This window comes from Camelus ferus, unplaced genomic scaffold, assembly GCF_009834535.1.
Source record: "Camelus ferus isolate YT-003-E unplaced genomic scaffold, BCGSAC_Cfer_1.0 contig385, whole genome shotgun sequence".
NCBI classification, from domain to species: domain Eukaryota; kingdom Metazoa; phylum Chordata; class Mammalia; order Artiodactyla; family Camelidae; genus Camelus; species Camelus ferus.
In genome coordinates, this window is record NW_022589126.1 from 413,821 (window position 1) to 432,834 (window position 19,014).

The 19,014-nt window shown below is 48.0% G+C and overlaps 1 protein-coding gene across 1 annotated transcript; it reads left to right on the plus strand.

Annotated features, from left to right (window-relative positions):
- Positions 1-1,221: 1,221 nt before the first annotated feature.
- On the plus strand, positions 1,222-17,140 carry SUN3 (Sad1 and UNC84 domain containing 3). Its single transcript, XM_032476336.1, has 10 exons — positions 1,222-1,832; positions 2,506-2,567; positions 3,370-3,473; positions 7,823-7,863; positions 8,913-9,084; positions 10,168-10,252; positions 12,626-12,741; positions 13,956-14,123; positions 15,846-15,938; positions 16,850-17,140. The coding sequence occupies exons 1-10, from the start codon at positions 1,711-1,713 to the stop codon at positions 16,967-16,969; spliced, it is 1,083 nt and encodes a 360-aa protein (XP_032332227.1). The 5' UTR covers positions 1,222-1,710; the 3' UTR covers positions 16,970-17,140.
- The last annotated feature ends 1,874 nt before the right edge of the window (positions 17,141-19,014 follow it).

The following is a 19,014-nucleotide window of genomic DNA, read 5'->3' on the forward strand; positions in this document are numbered from 1 at the left end:
TTATGTAGATATTTCCTGCTTGGGAGCATTTAGGGAAGGGGAAGAAATGTATTTGAGTATAAATTCTGATTCTTCAAAGTCCTCGAGCCCTTCCTTCCTGCCTCTGCCTCTTGCGTTGCCCCCGCTGTCTGTCGGCTGAAGCTGACACGTCTACACTCCCAGGACACATCTTTCCCGGCCTTGTTGGGTATTCCAGCCCCAGGCAGCTGTGCAAGGTCAAGTTCAAGGTTCTTCCCTAACCATCGCCCCCGGGAACCCAGTCTTCTAACCTGTACTGCGTATTCTTTGGACCAGGTTTTCACAGACAGGAGGTGGGGGGCTTTGTAAATTTTGTGTTGTCTCTTTGATGACCATCTAATTATTTCAAGACAATCTCTTCTTTTTTGACCCATATTTCTGTGTGTCAATATGACTTAGCAATTTGGGTTTCCAGCCTCGCTGGGAAAACGAGATCACGGCCTCTGCAGACACAGAGTGCGAGGCGGGATTTCCTTGTGCTCGCCTTGCGTGTTGAAGCAGTAATGGCCTTTCTCTTCGGTAGAAAAATGTCACATTTTAAAACAGAGTTAGGCGAGCTGCCTTGCTTAAGACTGAGCTCTCATAGCAGAAAGTCATGACTCCTCAAACCGAACACCTGAAGTATCTGACCCTTTTTCCTCTGTAAAGGAGAAGTTAAAAACTGTTATCACACCGAGGTACACTGGGTGAAACATCAACAGAATATCTTCAACACTGGCCAAGGGAACAGAAACCCCAAATTGCCAGACAGGCGCGCATGCACAGAGAGGAGGGAAGATGAGGCCGAAGTGTCACCAGCGACGTCCAACTCCAAGACCACGAGCAGCAGCTTCAAAGGATGCAAACACCGTCACCCTGGACTTTATATCCCCAATAAACACGCTCACCTGCGGCCCAGCAACCCCACCTCCAGGCGGCCAGGAGACTCGCACAGAGACGGCACTGAGCGTTACAGGTAATGCTGAGAAACCAAAAGGCACCCAAGCTGACATCCGTACAAGAACGGGCGAGTGGCTGTGATGTTTATGTGATAAAACACGGCACAGCGGTGAAAACACGCTGGATCAACCTGCGCCGAGATAATATGAGAAAACTGGGCGTGTTCTAGCAGTTAAATTTAAAGCATGATGGTGTTATTGACAGATGCACGTTTACGTGGTTAACTATCAAAAAATACGCGGGAATTACACGTATCAATTTTCGGATTGTAGTTGTCTGTGGGGAAGAAAGGAGAGGTGATTGGGGAATGATAATTGGGGTCTTCCATTGCGTTTGTGGTATTTTTTTTTTTTAAACCAAGTTCTGAAGCAAACACAGCGACTGTAGCAGCACAGAGGTGCCGGGGGGAGCTTGGCGTTCTGTGGCAGGTCGGGGAGATGCTGCAGGGAGCATCACGAAGGGGGACACCTGGTGACGCACGTTCAGGGCGATGGACCGGCTGGAGGAGGGGCTGCGGGCACCGGCTGACACGGCAACGGGCCATTATGACATGCCACAGAAGGTGATGCAACAGAAGAACCCCAGGCGCTTCAAGGTCTGCTCACTCACAGTTTCCCCCTCGAAGGAGAAACACCGGCGAAGTTAGCAGACAAAAAACCCACTGGCGAGCACATCATGTTTTCCACGGAATAGCAAAGAGGAAGCGAATGGTATTCTTCTGTCCACCAGCCGTCCGTTACTCAGTGTGGAGGGATGTGTGCCAGGCGCAAGTCCAGAAGGGGTGCAAGGCTTTTTCAGGGTGGTTCGGAGGAAGCCACCAGCAGCGCGAGCAGGGATGTGGTGCGCTTGGAGCACGAAAACCCTGGCTCCAGCGGGTACGTAACTTGCAGTGATTCCCGAAGCTCTTTGGTTATATGTGCGCTGTGTCCACGTGCTCATGGCTTTCTCTGGAGAGAAAAACATTTGCCAACACTCTCCCCAGAAGGTTGTATCTGACCCGGGTACTTTGGACATGCCGTGTTCCCTCTGGGCGGGGAGTTTAGATGAATTGCTGCAGGTGGGGGACACGGAGTATGAAAGACGAGACGTCCTTTTGAGAAGACGTGCTTTTATGACTTTGACTTGCAACCTCATGGGGGGGGGTGTCTCTGCAGAACGCAGCGTTCAGCACTGTGGCTCAGGACCCTGGACACAGGGCTGCATGTAGTCCCTTCTTGGCTGAAAACTGACCACACAGTCTGTTCGTGGTACACATTTCGAGCAGGGAGACAGCCTGGCCCACTGGGATGGGCCGAAGACCCCAGCCCCTTTGCACAGCCGGCTGGGAAAACAGAAACGAGGAGCAATGAAATAATCGTCCCCGTGGTCACAGTGACGGCTTTAGCGCAAAACGCAGTTAACCTTTGGTTAACGCGGTCACTTCCATTTCAGCCAGTCCATCAGGAGGGCTCGCGTTTGCCGAGTTGGTTGTAGAGGTTCAGGTTCAAATTACAGCGTAAGGGCGATGCACCGTTCAATTCTTTTTGCTGCTGCTCTTATGCCTTTTAGGTTACCTCGATCGTGGAAAACTGTCATGACTACGGTGCTCATACTGACTCTTCTTTTTCTGGGTAAGTCATGCTAAGTGCGGATCCTTAAAGCCACTTCCCAGGGCGTCTGTGGGGAGAGACGTCGCAGTGCAGGGACCCAGAAAGCTCTGGAAGTGATTCTTGACACTTTATGTGTGTGTGTGCCTTTTACTTCTGATTGTAACACGGGCTTCTTGGTTGAAAACGTGGCGAGCGCTTTTTTTCTCTTAGAATCGTCGTTTAAAATGACAGAAGTTGTTTTCAGCTTAAGGACCCTTTGTGCGTTCATGGCCAACACATCCAGCTGTCTTTTCTGAAGCTGGGTGACTCAGCTCGAGAGATTTTTTTGACGGCCGGAGACTCCGGCTCACGGGAAAACCACGGGATTCTGGCAAAGTGACAGGACACGCAGTTTGCACAAACCCTCACACCCTGGACAATTGGTCTCTAATGTGTGGACGGTTTGAAGAACACAGCGCCCTCTGTAGCCAAAGTCCCCACTCACGTACGCCCACGGCGTGTTCTGGGAGCTGTTTGCTTGTGACTGCACGTGGGCACCTGGACGCACGTCTGTCCTGAGATCTCTGCATCCTGCCTTTAGCTGCCCCGAGGACCCACCCCATCTCAGCCGGCCCCTGAGCCTCTGCGATGCTGGTTAGTGAGTAACACGGAAGCACACTGCACATCAGAAGGGGAGCGAGGGGGCCCTAGACAGACACAGAGAGAGAACTTCAGTTGTTTCTCGTCCTGCATTTAAAGCACGCGCTTGGTTTCACCACAGTGAAACACCTTGTAAATGTTTGCAGATAAACTCCTTCATCAGAGTCGATCTTTCCTTTCACAGGATTTCGAAATCACAGGCGGCTTCCAGAAAAAGAGTCTCCTCCGAAATCCGGACGATTTTACGCCGGGATTGCGGAATACGGCTCGAGGCTTTACAAGTACCAGGTGATGCCGTGTCACATCATACTGTGTGCCCCTCGTTTGAAATTCGGTGTGCTGCAAGGAGGAGTCCAGCTTGCAATATGTCACCTTTGTCTTGCACATGGATGTGTCACGGAGATAATATGGGGACCAGAGGGCTATTAAGTGGTGGCATGGCTAGGAGACGCCGAGGCTCTTCACGGCCTCCGTCTGCAGCTTCTGCCTTAGCTGAATGTCCGTGGGCTTGCCACCCTTTTCTTCTCCCCTGTTTCTCCCTTTGTAATGGGATTATCCAGCCCGTGGCTGTCCCACCATCACATGTTTGACGTCATGGCTTCATAGCTGGGGGGCGGGGGAGTTGGCTTCAGGATGAGTGGTATCCAGGATCTCATCCGTGTCTGGTTTGGATGCTACTGAGATGAGATTTGGATGTTACACTTTGGAGTTGACACTGGAGTGAACTGAGACTTTGGGGGCTGCTGAGATAAAGTGGATGTATTTTGCTACAAGGGGCCATTAACTGAGGGGCAGGGACTGGATGTCATAGAGTGAATGTCTGCGTCCCCGACTCCAGCATTCATATGTTAAGACCTACTCCCCAGGTGCTAGGAGGTGGGGCCTCTGGGACGTGACAGGGTCACGAGGGTGGGGTCCTCCTGACTGGGATCCGTGCCCTCTCTCTGCCGTGTGAGGACACAGTAGAAGACGTACCGATGAGCCAGGAGGCGGTTCTCACAGACACCAAGTCTGCTGGTGCCTGGATCTTGAACTTCCAGCCCCAGGACTATGAGAAATAGCCATTTTTTTTTAATAAACCAGCCAGTCTGTGGTGTCCTGCAGCAGCTGGACAGACTAAGACAGCTCCCCAAGGGCAGGCCCAGCACACAGAGAAGCGGCAAACAGAACTCCAGTCACCTTCTGCCCAGTGCTCCGGGCAGGGTGGCCTCCCCTGTGTCCTGAAGCTGTTCGACCTCAGTGGACTTGGACTGAGGCTGGACACCGACATCCTCTCTCTGGTGCACCCGACCCCTGCCCCCCAGCACTCCAGACAGAGCCTCGTCCATCCTACGCCGTGGCCTCCACAGACTGGAGACCACTTATGCCATTATCGGATCAGAACAAGTCAAGGGATTTATATGAGGCCCCCAAGCAGGACGGCTGGAAGTTCTGGAGCTGAGATTCAAACCCCGACTTTGCTGAGACTGGGCACATGGGTCTGCACGGTTCGCCATTTACACTGAGGACGCAGTTCCGTTGTCACACCCCGCCTGGCCGCAGCCGCTGGACAGTCACCTTTACAATGAACAGCTTCAGACCAACGACTGCGAATTACTCGCTCCAAACATGTAGTTGGTTTGTATCTAAAACCCAATATAAAGCGGCAAGCCTGGTCACCTGCCCGGGGTACAATCGGCAATCACTGTATCTTCTAGACTCACTTGGAAATTATAGGGTTTAAAATTAGGTATCTTGTGGGAGCTTTGTTAGGCAAACAAACAAAATAACTATTAGCCACGTGAGCATTTGCTAACACTCACATCAAATTTGTTCCAGCTCGGAGAGTTTGGGGAGGAAAGGGAGCCCTCCTACACTGCTGGTGGGAATGTAATTTGCTGCAGCCACTGTGGAAAACGGCATGGAGGTTCCTCAAAAACCTAGAAATAGAACCACCATAATATCCAGCAATCCCACTCCTGGGCATATATCCAGAGGGAACCCTAATTCAAAAAGACACCTGCACCCCAGTGTTCAGAGCAGCACTATTTACAACAGCCAAGACATGGAAACAACTTAAATGTCCAGCAACAGATGACTGGATAAAGAAGCTGTGGTGTATTTATACAATGGAATACTACTCAGCCATGAAAAAGGATAAAATAATGCCATTTGCAGCAACATGAATAGACCTGAGATTATCATTCTAAGTGAAGTAAGTCAGACAGAGAAAGACAAATATCATATGATATCACTTATATGTGGAATCTAAAAAAAATGATACAAATCTTATTTACAAACCAAAAATAGACTCACGGACCTAGAAAACAAACTATGGTTACCAGAGGGGAAAGGGCAGAATAAATTAGGAGTTTTGGATTAACATTTACACATTACTACATATTAAACAGATAAACAACAAAGACCCGCTATACAGCACAGGGGACTACATTCAATTTCTTGTAATAACATATAATGGAAAAGCATCTGAAAAAAAAAAATATATATATATATAACTGAATCACTTTGTTGTACACCTGAAAGTAATACATTGTAAATCAACTACATTTCAATAAAAAAACAAAATTAAAGAAAAATTATTCCAGCTCAGAATATTGGAGCCATGTTCGAAGGCATAAAACGCTGGGTCTCAGGAGACATGAGCTGTTAACACAGAACAGAGCAGGGGGGAGGGTGTAGCTCAGGGGTGGAGCGTGTGCTTGGCATGCACGAGGTCCTGGGTTCAATCCCCAGCGCCTCCATTAAAAATAAATACATATATAAATGAATGTAAGTAAATAAATAAATAAAGTTGTCCTTTAAAAAGGTAAAAAAAAAAAATCACACAAAACAGAGCTCGCCTGGGCAATACATAGACAAAAATCAGAACGACCCAGAGAGGAGGAACATGGCCCTGTACTCGGATGACACGCAAACTCGTGGAGCGCTCCATATGTCTCTCTGCCCGGCCCCACCGACCCCTGCACGTCTCAGGAGGCTGCAGATCCGACCGTCCTCTGATCACCTGGACGTCCGCCCCAGCCTTCCGCGGGGCTCTGCCCAGCCTGTGGGGAGGGAGGCTCCGGGAGGGCTCTTAGGTTCTAGTTCCCAGCACTGTTCTTACCCGGGAGCTCTGGAAAGGGACCAGCAGCTGCTCCCAGAGCGGCTCCGCCACACCTTTGTGGGTTTTTAAAATTGAAATGCAGTCAGTTTACAACAGTGTGTCAGTTTCCAGTGCACAGCATCCTGTCTCCGTCATACACGTACAGACATATGTTCCTTTTCACATTCTTTTTCATTATAGGTCATAACAAGGTATTGAATCGAGGTCCCTGTGCTGCACAGCAGGACCTTGTTGTTGAGGGTTTATCTACTTTCATACACCCCCACTCCTGCTAGCCCCCCACCCACCCATTCGGCTGTTACAATGCTGAGAAGCAAACACAGAGCCGGGGCCAGAACCTCCAGGACTTTCAGGCCCACCTCTTCTTTTCCAGCCCTTTTTTCCTCTTCACTTCCTTTCCTCGCTTTTTTGTGTGTCCTCTGCCTTTTTTTATCTATTTGTTCCTGGAGTGGAAGCCACCAGAAATCCTTCTGTGAAGGAGCCAAATAAAAATGCTCTTAAAAAAAAACCCAGAAAAGGTTTAGATTTCGAGGAACTCTCAAATTCATCCATCAGCAGATGGACGAAGGAGTATTTTGCATTATGTTCTTTCAAGGTGAGAACAGAAAAGAGAAACAGAAATGGAGAACGCTTGCCGTTGCCAACAGGAGACCTATTCCAGCAGAAACCGAAAAACAGGAAGTAATCTCTCCCTGCCAAAAATAAGCTCCCGCATCCACATCCTTGTCAAAGGGAAATGTTGAGGAGACTCTGTTAAAAAAATTAAATTGTTCAGCAGACCAAAGAAGCAGCCGGGTAATTTTTCCCTCCATGCCACACCGTGTTCTATTCTGACACCAACATCATGCATCACACAGCAGACTGTGTGTTCTGACATGTGGTGCACGGTTTCGGGCAGAGCAAACTGCCAGGAGGTCAGACTGTCTGAAGCGACAGAGGAGATCAGCCCACTGAGAAGGATGGAGAGGAATTTCCCAGGTAACATGTGGATGGTCCTGGTGGCGGGCTGAAAGGTGCAGGTCATGGCTTCACCCCTGACCTGCAGGTGGGACCTTTACTTGGAAAGAGTATCTGCAGATGTAACGAGGGATCTTGAGATGACATGTGCTGGGTTTCCCTGACGGACCCTGAACAGCCTGGGAGAAGGCCGCATGGAGATGAGGCAGAGCACAGAGCGAGCACCGCACATGGGGGAGGCCGGGGGCCCCTGGAAGGTGGGAGAAGCCGGAAACAGGATGTGCCTTCCTCCCCTGGAGCATCCGGACGAGTGCAGCCCTTCTGACACCCTGATCTTGGACTCCAGGGCCCAGAGCATGTCACTCAGCACTGAGCAGACCCAGGCCTCTCTTATCTCCTCAAAGGGAACCCCGTACAGGAAGGCCGGGCGCGACGCTGGTGCCGGAGGCGGCGGGGGGCCCCCGCCACACCTGTAGCGTCAGGGTGGGAGTGTGGTTTCTTCTCCCTTTACGAACAGGAGAAGGAACTCCACTGGTGGGCAGGATCTGGCGTGATTTTTCTTCTTCTTCTTCCCCAGGCCAGACTTCGAATGCCCAAAGAGAAACTGGAATTTCTGAAGTGAGTACGATGTTCTCGTGTGTGTGGGTCCGAACACCGACATGCTCCGGTGAAATTATAAAACCAAACTCACTTCTACCTCCACGGATTGTTCCTTAAGGAAACAGATGCTGAGAGGGACTTTTAGTACTATTTGTGCTTAAAACAATGGAAAACTAGCAAGGGGAGAGAAACTGGCCGATGGTTCAATACGGTTGCATATCTCCTTTGGATGGAGAATGATGAAGCCACTGACATCATCCTCAGATTTATTTAATGACCTGGGAAGCGCAGTGGGATGCAAAATTATTTTGTTACAACGTCTTTGCATGGAATAAACCCCGTAACAAACGCACCCAAACTTGACAGATCTATTTCTTTAAGCTTTTTGGTACTGTCCAAATTCTGAATGTGGCTTGTTTAACAAATCAGGGGAAGGAAAAAAAAAAAAAAAAAAAAAAAGACCAGATAAGCAGTGCTTACATTTTTTCAACATAAAGAACTACCTGCTGGCTTGGCATTTTTCATAACGCTCTCCACCAGTAAGTTTCAAATGGTGGGAGAAGCAGAGCCCGCTCTTGGAAAGTAAAATCTTGCATCCTCACGGTGTGAAACAGGAGACAGGTGGTTCCCCTCCAGCCTCCCCTTGCCCGAGGCTGGACCCCAGAACCTCCAGGTTTGGTGTGAACTCCCCTGCTGTGCACCACACTCAGAATGCAGGTTCCCGACTGGAAGGAGGCGAGGGGTGGGATTTAGGATCCCCTCCGTGAAGTCGCCCAGCTCAGGGCAGGATGGCAGAGCTCCCCGAGGGGGAATGCGGGACCCTGAGGTTGGCTGAGCCCTTCTCACCTGCACGGGCACGCCCCGAGCACCAGGTCGGCCCCAGGACTGGCTCCCTGAGCATCCTTGCTTTTCGTCTTGGTGCAGAGCAGGGCTTTGGACGGCCGGGCATTGGCCCGCTGAGTCGATGGCTTCTGCAACAGGAGCACGTCTGCACTGGGCTGATGGCACTGCCAGTGGCGGGGAGCCCATGGTTTCCTCCTGTCACCTCGGGGGTTCTCCATTCCCAGGAAGGAAAGCCAGACGCTGGAGAACAACTTCCGTGAGAGTCTATTTTTAGCCGAACAAATAGACGCTCTGAAGGCATTGCTTAGAGAGACGCGGGCCGGTCTGCGCAATCACAGCTGGGACGCCGAGGGAGAGCCCCCCGCAGTCCAGGACCGCTTGGAGGTCGCCAACGAGGTGAGGTGGGGAGGCGGCCTGCCCAGTCCTTCTGCCCAAGCCCACCGTCCCTCCAGGGGACTCCTTTGAGGGGGAAAACGGAGAGCTGGCTGATCAGTGTCCTCTTGAAAACTCTCCCAGTACGAGCTCGCTTTTGCTAAAGCTCGCCCCGGGAAAGGCCCTTTTTCATACCTGCTGGGTCCCAGGGAAGGCTTTGAGTCGCAATGAGACAGACTTCCCACTAACTGATTCTGTTTCACTTTGCATTAAAAAGCCAAAAAAAAAAAAAAAAAGATCGTTCAGAAATGGCTGTCTCGGGGACCTGGGACTAGCATGTCTGACCCCGGCGGCGTCAGGGGAGGCGATGCCCCAGTGAGGCCCAGCGCCCTGGCCTTGCTGCTCCTCCCTCCACGAGCTGGAGTGTCTCTGCTGCCCGGAGGCTCTGCGTCCTGAAGCGCACAGGAAGCTGACACTGACCGCCGCCGCCTCGGGGTCCCTCTCGTCCTGGCCCCTGGACGAAGTGCTAGGTCAGCCGGAATTCAAGACTGTTCTGTCCTTTCGGGATGCTTGGAGAGTAAAATCTCACATCCTCTGCTGTTTTAGAAGCAGAACGTGTCCTAAAGAAGCCGAAATTAACCCAAAGGTTGGGTGCTTCCTCGGCTAGGCAATCACGTGCTCTCTGTCAACGGCCTTGGTCCCCAGATACCTGCGGAAATGTTCGAGCCATTATCACTAGGAAGAGGGCACCGGCGGGTAACACGCAGCCCGCCTGACCGCCTCGCTGTGAGGGCGCCGAGGGGTCGTGTGGAGACAGGGCTTCGGGAGGGGCTCGGGTCCAGCCTGGCTCTGTGACCTTGGCTGACAGCAGAACATGTCTCAGCTTGGACACCTCAGCTGCCCGAGAGGCACCGGTCCCCCCTGGCCTGTGGCTGTGACATCACGGACCTGCGTGGGGTGCCGGGCTCAGAGCGCAGCTCGGGAGGCCTTCCCCGCTGTTACTTTTGCAGATTAGGGAACTTAGGTCCAAATCAGCAAAGTGGGTTGTCCAAACTCAAGCTGTGGGCAGAGATGGTTAACAGAAACCTCTTTTTAAAATCCGTGCAGGAACTGTCAAACCTGGTCGATTACGTCCTTAAAAAGCTGCGAGAAGACCAGGTCCCGATGGCCGACTACGCCCTTAAGTCAGCAGGTGAGCAGTGATGGGTCAGGGTCAGAAGGCGAAGCTTCCAAGGCTGTCTGCCCTCTGGGTTTCTTTGTGAGGAAGACAGAGTTTGGGGACCGGAGAAGGAGGAAGCATAGCAAATCCAGACGATGAAGAAGAGAACAGGAACCCGGTGGTAGCAGGTTGTTTTCCGGGTGCGAATCTCAGACTCTCAAACCGTGCATCCTCACGGGGAGGGGACCACAAAGCAAGCCTGCCTGCCACCGTCACCGACATCGTAGCAGTTCATCCTTTATTCACCAAGTGACCGCTGATGCCTAATCGAAACGCACTATTAGGGAATTAAAATGATAGTCTTTAAAGACAGTGTTTAAAAGTAAGACAAAACCCGTATGACTTTGAGCTGGGAAAGGATTTCTCAGATGCAGTACCCAAAGCGTGATCCATAAAGGAAAGAGAATGGATCGTTTGAGCTTCATCACAGTGAAAACCTTCGCAGAAGAAAAAAGAAAAAAGAAACAAAAAAACACTAAAGAAAATGAAAATATGAGTCGCAGGCGGGGACACCACAGGGTGAACCACACTCTCCTGTGCGGCCGCTGAGTAGGGAGCATGGACGGGCATTTGGGGAAACCATTGGCCAATTTCTTTTTTTTTTTTTTTTAACTTTTTTTTTATTGAGTTATAATCAGTTTACCATGTTGTGTCAAATCCCAGTGCAGAGCACAATTTTTCAGTGACACATGAACATGCATACATTCATTGTCGCATTTTTTTCTGCTGGGAGCGACCTAATTTTTTTTTTTATTCAAGTCCATTTAATTTACAATCACTGTCTCAGGTGTACAACAGTCATGGAACTTTTTATAGGTTATACGCCATTGAAAGTGAGTCTATAGGAAATACTGGTTACATTCCTGGCGCTGTGCATGACATCCTTGTATCTCATTTATCTTTTCTGTGGGGTGGGGGCTGGGGGGGCAGCTCGGAGCGACGGCTAAGTGCTACGGTGGACTCAACACGTCCCAGTATCGACTGCGGTCATGGTTATGCAACTTTGTGACTATGCCAAAAGAACCACTGAATTGCACAATTAACGTGGGTGAACTGTATAGCCTGTGTGTCTCAATAAAGCCGATTTAAAAACTGAAAAACGAGAATGAGGACAGCGAATTTGAATTCCTTAAAGAACCCCACATGCCACAGTTAAAATTTTCCTTGAACAGTTTATGATTGGGGGTGTCAGTCTCCACATTTGCATGTGAAGGCGTAATTCCTGTCCAGCCAGTCTGGTGAGTAGGACTATGGGTTGACTGAGCGGACAGTATCAGGATTCAAAAATAAGGTGGGGGGAGGGTATAGCTCAGGTGGTAGAGCGCATGCCTAGCATGCATGAGGTCCTGGGCTCAATCCCCAGTGCCTCCTCTAAAAATAAACCTAATTATCTCCCCCCCGCCAAAATAAAGCAATTAAATGCAATTAAAAAATGAAGCTAATTAAAAAAAAATAAGGTGCCCACAGGGTTGCCAGATAAAATAAAAGATGCCCAGTTAAATTTGAATTTCAGGCAAACAAGCAAATAATTTCTCATTATATGTGTATGTCCCAAATACTGTATGGGACATACTAGTTCCAAAAAATTATTTATCATTTATCTAAAATTAAAAATTAACTGGGAGTCTCGTATTTCTACTTGCTAAGTCCCCACCGCACATCCACTATTTTAAATCGTATCATCTTAGAAAAGGCACCGGTAATGTGACACTGAGCCAGGCACGTGTCTTTTCCATGTTGGGTTGTGACGTCCAGAAGGAACTGGTTTGCATTCTCTTTATTTTTCGTAGATAAATACGGTTTACAGCTGAAATGCAGAAACCCGAGGGGATGACATTTGACAAGAATATTTTATATTTCTTTGATTAAAATTAAGCTCCATCCAACTGCAGAAATACTATTGTGAATACAACTTGTTAGCACACTGCTGACACTGTTGGGTTTTCGGCTTTTGTTCTTGAGTGAACTGGGATGACATAAAAGCCTCCTTTATCACGTGAGCTGTTAAACTATGGGGACGCGTCTGTCTCTTTAGGCAATAAACACAATTCACATAAAAGATCCATCTCTAAATCAGTGGCTCCAGAATTCAACTTTTTATCCTAATACCAGTTTCAGAAATGTTGTGAAACCACAGGGAGCAACCACAGTTTTCTCAAAGTGACAACATTTCATTGGTAATTAAAGCTGCAAGTCCTAACTTTTCCTACCACTTCCCTAGTATGAGTTTTACTTGTAAATTTGTAATTTGCCCAGTGATGGTTTTCCAACATTCAAATCTAAGTGCTGTGTTTTGAACTGTGTGATTTCTTTTCTTAATTTTAAAAATTGTTTTTGTAATTTTAGGAGCCTCCATCATTGAAGCCGGGACATCAGAAAGTTATAAAAACAGTAAAGCAAAACTGTACTGGCACGGGATTGGGTTCTTGAACTATGAGATGCCTCCAGACATGATTCTACAGGTAGAAGCTAGATTAAGAATAAACTGCTTCTATTTTGGGATCTGGTTCCTATTACTCAGCATGAAAATATCGTCTGCAGTGGAGGCGACTCCGAACTGGCCACAGAACCTGAGACCATCGCCTTGCACCCTTATAGTCACCAAACTACTGGAGTTACTTCCTATTTCACGGGTAGCAAACGTGATCAGTTAATTAATTAATTAATAATTAGCTGTTATTTTAAGTCAGTGATGTAGATCACGTACTTCTCAGACGGGACATACACATTCCATGTCTTTTCTTTACATTGATTCTGTGGTTTCCTTTTCCGTTGGAAACTTCAGTCACTCAACAAACACCAGTCGAAGGTGCCCGACCCCTGAGGGCCAGGACTGGGCCATGTGCTGTTCAGGTCAACACACCTTTTAAAGTCCAGTGACAGGAGGAGACGCTCCCAAGTGAGATTTCCACTAACGTGTCAGTTCAACTCAAAAGACATCAGACATCCTCTGGCCGTAGAGCACTTCTCAGCTGGAATCCTCGTACCTGAATTTAGTTCCCAATTTAGAAATACCTTCAGGGGCGAGCCTATAGCTCTCATGCCGGGGGCAGCCGAGATCTAGAAAACGGTGGATGTCATTTTCTTCCTTACCATCAGGGCCAGTATTGCTGTCACCACAGCTGTCATCTCCAAAACCACCACCATCCTCAGCACCACCATCACCATCCTCACCACCATCACCACCACCATCCTCACCACCACCACCACCATCCTCACCACCATCACCATCCTCACCATCACCACCACCATCACCACCATCCTCACCACCATCACCATCCTCACCACCATCACCACCACCATCACCACCACCATCCTCACCACCACCACCATCCTCACCACCATCCTTACGACCACCATCACCATCCTCACTACCACCAGCACCACCATCCTCACCGCTATCATCCCCACTCATAACAACCAGCTGCCTCTCACAGATCAGTCTAGTCAGAGCAACGAGGGAAAATATACTCATGTAATAAAGGGCTCTGATCGTGGTCTGGAGAACCACCAGACCTCCGGGCATCCCGGCACCTTCCCTGTTTGATAGACCCCACGTGGTGCCTTCATATTCTAGGATGAGCGTGCCCTGCAGTCAGTAGCAATTAGCTGACCAACGCTGTAGGGGTGGATTTCTACAACCAGATAAGAGAGTAACGCAGTGTTTTCTCTCCAGCCGGATGTTCACCCTGGAAAGTGCTGGGCCTTTCCAGGTTCCCAGGGCCACGCCCTCATCAAGCTCGCCCAGAAGATCACGCCGACCGCTGTCACCATGGAGCACATCTCAGAGAAGGTGTCCCCCTCGGGGAACATCTCCAGCGCACCCAAGGAATTCTCCGTCTATGTGAGAAGCTGTCTAAATCTCTGCTCAGCGTGGGTGACGATGGGTGATTGGCTGGGAGTCGGGAGCTGGGGTCTCACCTGAACTGCGCAGCTAACCATTTCTGTCCCTGAGAAATTAATTCACACACCAGCAATTCAGTCACTCGAAGTATCCACTTCAGTGACTACTGCTATATTCACCGAGCTGTGCATCCATCACCACGATGGATTTTAGACAATATTTTTACTGCTCCCAAAGAAACCCTGCACCTCTCAGGTGTCACCTCCCACTCCCCCAGCCCCTGACAACCACTAACCTACTTTTTTTATAGTGTGTTTCTTTTTTTGCTAATTTTAATTTTATTGCAGTGTGGTTAATGTACAATGCTAGTTTCAGGTGTACAGCAAAGCGATTCAGTTACACATACACATACATTTATATTTTTTCTTTTAGATTCTTTTCCATGATATGTTCTCACAAGCAATTGAACGTAGCTCCCTGTGCTCTGCAGTAGGTCCTTGTTTATTGTATACATAGCAATGATTTCTCTATTTTGGATATTTCGTATGAAGTATATGACACGTGGTATTTGGGAACGGCTTCCTTTCACTTGGCGTGTTTTCAAGATTCATGCATGTTACAACCTGTCAGCACTTCATTTTTTTTTTAATTGCTCGATAATATTTTAGTACATAGATACCACACTTTATTTACCTTTTCAGCAGCTGAAGGATGCATGAGATGCTACCACTCTTTTGACTCCTTTGATGCTGCTGTGAGCAGTTGGGTAGCAGTTATGTGGACATTTCCAGAATTTCTCATTTCTCCTGGATCTGCTCCTGGGAGTGGGACTGCTGGGTTACATGATGAATCTGTGGTTTTTTTCTCTGAGACGCTGCTAGACAGTGCCTCTCAGCTTCAGCCAGCATTCAGTGTTTTCTCTGCGAAGCTGAGTCGTATAGTGTACCTGAATACTATTTTCTTCATGTAAATTTTTTATTGTTTTTATTGTTAAAATGACTGACGCATGCTAATTTAATTTGCTTAGTTTTCTACATTCCTACCACGAAAACATTCCTACCCTGTCCTTCAGAAGTGCAAACACCCTCCTATTATGCTCATTCATGTCAGATAATTTATATTTTTTTTCTTGTTTGAAGCTCTCCCTCCAGAGCCCTGTCCAGCTGAGCTCCTGGCCAGGCCTGACGCCCAGCTGTGACCAAGGGTGTCATCTCCGCGTTCCACAAGTGTGACTTACCCATTATTTAAAAAAATCTTTTGTCCCTCATTTGCCTTCTCTGGTTTTTGTTCTGCCTTTTGAAATATTTTTGCCAATGTCTATTTTAAACCCCGTGTTGAATTTTTCACTTCCGCCGTCATGATTATTCTTTCGAAGACTTTTTCTCCTGCAGGATGCTCCTCTCTTTAGAGTCTAAATGTGTTCTTTCGCAGATGCAGCCCCTCTTCTCCGGCCGCTGGAGATATTGACGGACGTGGAGGGTAGTTCAGTTTTGTTCCACCTTCTGCTCCCTCACATCCTTATTCCCTGCTTCTCACCTCACAGCCCCACGGGTGTGAAGCATCTTTGGGTTTTACAGGGTGGTACGAACCCAGCACAGGACGGCGCCCCTGGCGGGCACCCAAAAATGCCTGCAGAATCTCTGCTCCTCAGACAGTTGCCTGTATCCTATTCTAACCCGACACCCACTATCACAGCCTCCATCTCTGTCGCTTTCTCTCTAGGGCATCACGAAACAATGTGAAGGAGAAGAAATTTTCCTCGGTCAGTTTCTGTACAGCAGAACAGGAAGCACCGTCCAAACATTTGAGCTCCAGGTAACGAGAGCCTCGGAACAGGCTGGATGCCGGGGGTTCCCGCCCCCAAGAGGGGTTTGCTGGGGTGGCTTCATGCAACGTGGGGCATGAGGATAATCATGACAAAAGCATGAGCAGGCGAGGCTTGTGTGAACCTCAGTTCTCGGCTCCCATCAGGTATGTGAATTTTAATGCAAAACAGAGGCACATACAGCAGTGGTTTCTAAGCCAAATTCCTCATCACGTATTTTCACATACCCCCTTTCTCAGTCCTTATCCCACTTTTGAGATTCCATGCATAACACTGAGTCTGAGGGTCACTCCCATCTTCCTCGAGTAAAGGGAATGGGGACGATGGCACAAAATGAGATGGTTGGAGGCAGAGAGGAACTCAAGAGAATAAATATTTAATACCAGGTAACATAAGTAAAATTTCTCTTCCTAACTCGATCGGGAAACATCACCAACCAGTCACGTATGAACCCCTGAGTCAGGGCATCAGGGCGTGTGAACTATATTTCACTATTTCTCATCAGTCCCAGGAAGTGATGAAGAGATGTGGATGGCGTCTCCAACCACATAAAAACCAGTGTAATGAATGTACCTATAGAGTTTCACGTTTGGTTGTATATCCTTGTCTCCCCCTCCCTCCCTCCCCGGGCGGCCAGCTAGGAGCACTCTGGCGAGTGGCAGTGTCCGTGAGAGGCACCTGAGTGTCTGGACCACCATAGTATCTCCCCCCTACGTTTGTCTTATTCTGAGCCCTTCACTTACAGTATCCCACTAAGCCATCCGCTAGACTGGTATTTGAAAGTCCCTGAGTTAGGAAGGAAAGAAAAGCATTTCAATTGTTCATCATATTAGCACTATTTGGGATTCTTTCAGTGATTTCTCGGATAAGGCATTAACTTTAATCTTCTCTGAATTTTCAGCACAACGTTTCCGAATTCTTCTTATGTGTGAAACTTAAAATCCTCAGCAACTGGGGACACCCGAAGTATACTTGTTTGTATAGATTCAGGGTTCATGGTACCCCGAGAGATCACACCTAGGACCACTGGTGCGGAAGGTCGTGACCAGAGAGTATTCAAGTATCCCGATTCCTTAGACTGCACCACACCCGTGGGAATCAAAACTCAGGAGTGGGAGAGAAACCGCAAAGCGGTTCCTACCTGCCTGTAAAAAAATGAATAAATTTTACTAATAAAAAATAAGGAAGTAAATTCAATCTCTCTGTGTTAGTTCAGCTTCTGAGGATGGATCACATTGGTGAAGCACTGAAAAATGATTTTGTGTTTAGACAAAGATGGTATTTTTCAACAGTCTTCCTCCATAATAGCGTCTCTGCCTTCATTTATCTGTTCATCCACACCAGGCATGGATGTCTGCTGGCACCACTGTTATTTGACATGATCTGGATACACTCACCAATGCAATTAGATAAGCAAAAGAAATCAGAGGTGGAAATTAGTGAGGACGTCTAACCGTGACTAATTTGCAGGTGATTTGATGACGTCCTTGCAATGCAGTAAAGTCAATTTAAAAACACATTATAAACAAAGATGGATACAAAATTATCACATATAAATCAAAACCATTCATAAAGACAACAACCAGTGAGAGGATGTAATTTACAAAGCCCACAAGAAAGATTATCAAAAAGCAAATAAAAGACTTAAACTGTATGAAGAGTCAACCACAGAGCAGTGGACATGTACTGAACCAAACCTGGGTCGCCCGTGCGAAGAAAAGACAATCTGCTGACTCTGGGCTGCGGTGAAGGAAAGTACAGCGTTTATTGCAGGCGCCCAGCAAGGAGATCGGGCAACTAGTGCTGGAAACATTCAGACTCCCCGGGGGGATCCAGGAAAGCACTTGTAAAGCCCAGGTGAGGGAGGGGGTCACAACGTAAGTGATCAGCTCGTGCACAGTTCTCTGATTGGCTGACAGTGTGGTAACAGGGAGCTGTCACAGGGTTAACATTATCCATCCTTAGACTCCTGTAGGCCTGGGGGCCATGTGCTCATGGTCAACAGGCAGTTATCGTCTTCCATTGGGTGGGGGTTTGGGCGTCTGTAAGACAACTTAGGAACATGTGCATCAGATACCACGACCTGGGAACCTGGGAGAGGAGCTAAAGCAGAGGGTACAGGGAGAGGTCTGTGCCTGGAAAACCCCCGAGGGTCCTGCTTGGTTACAGATGATGAAAATGGAAAGACATACTGGGGTTCTGGAAACTTCACTGTCAAGAAGTCAATCCTCTCTAAATTGACCTACAAATTCAACTTGATCTGAATTAAAAAAAAAAAAAAACCAGAAAAGGAAAAAAGTATGGAATTTATGAGACAACGATGGAATATTAAGGAATTGTTGTTGAAAACAATGTTTAGGTGCCTGTGTGGCAAGGATATTATGATTTTGCTACAATGAAGAATTCTTATTGTTTAGGTGGGTACATTTAAACGTTTACAAATTACACGATATCCCTGAGATGTGTTCCAAAATCATATGAGGAGGAAATGGGGGGGGGCGGGATCAGTGAAGAAGACTGGCCATGAAATGATCATTGGAGGTGAGTGTTGGTCCCCAGGGTTTGGAACGGAGCAGGACCCTATGAGGTGCTCCCTGGTCCAAATCTTTCTGGGTCCCCATTTCTTGTTTGTAGGAAATGGGCTTCATGCAGACTCCTCGACCCTCCCTGAGTCCCAAAGAGCAGGTTCAAACAGTTGTTTATCAGTGGAGGATGGTAACTTCAGGCTGAGCACCGGATTCCTGGAGCTCAACCCCACCACCTCACCACCAACCAATCAGAAGACAGTCATGCCCTGCAGATCTCACCCCAATTTCGCCTACAAAAACTTCATATTTATTGACTATAAAGAGCAGAGATACAACTGCATTTTTAGAGCCTAAAGTTAGGAAAGAAGGTGGATGAGACAATGGACAATGTGTTTTCTTTTTCTGTATTACTTTCCATTTATTTAATGACCATCCATTACGTTAACAACTGAAAAATAAGTTTGGGAGAAAGAATGTGACTTAGTTTTGACTTAAATGATGTGTGTAAAAAAAAACCCCAAATCTTCACAGGGCTTAG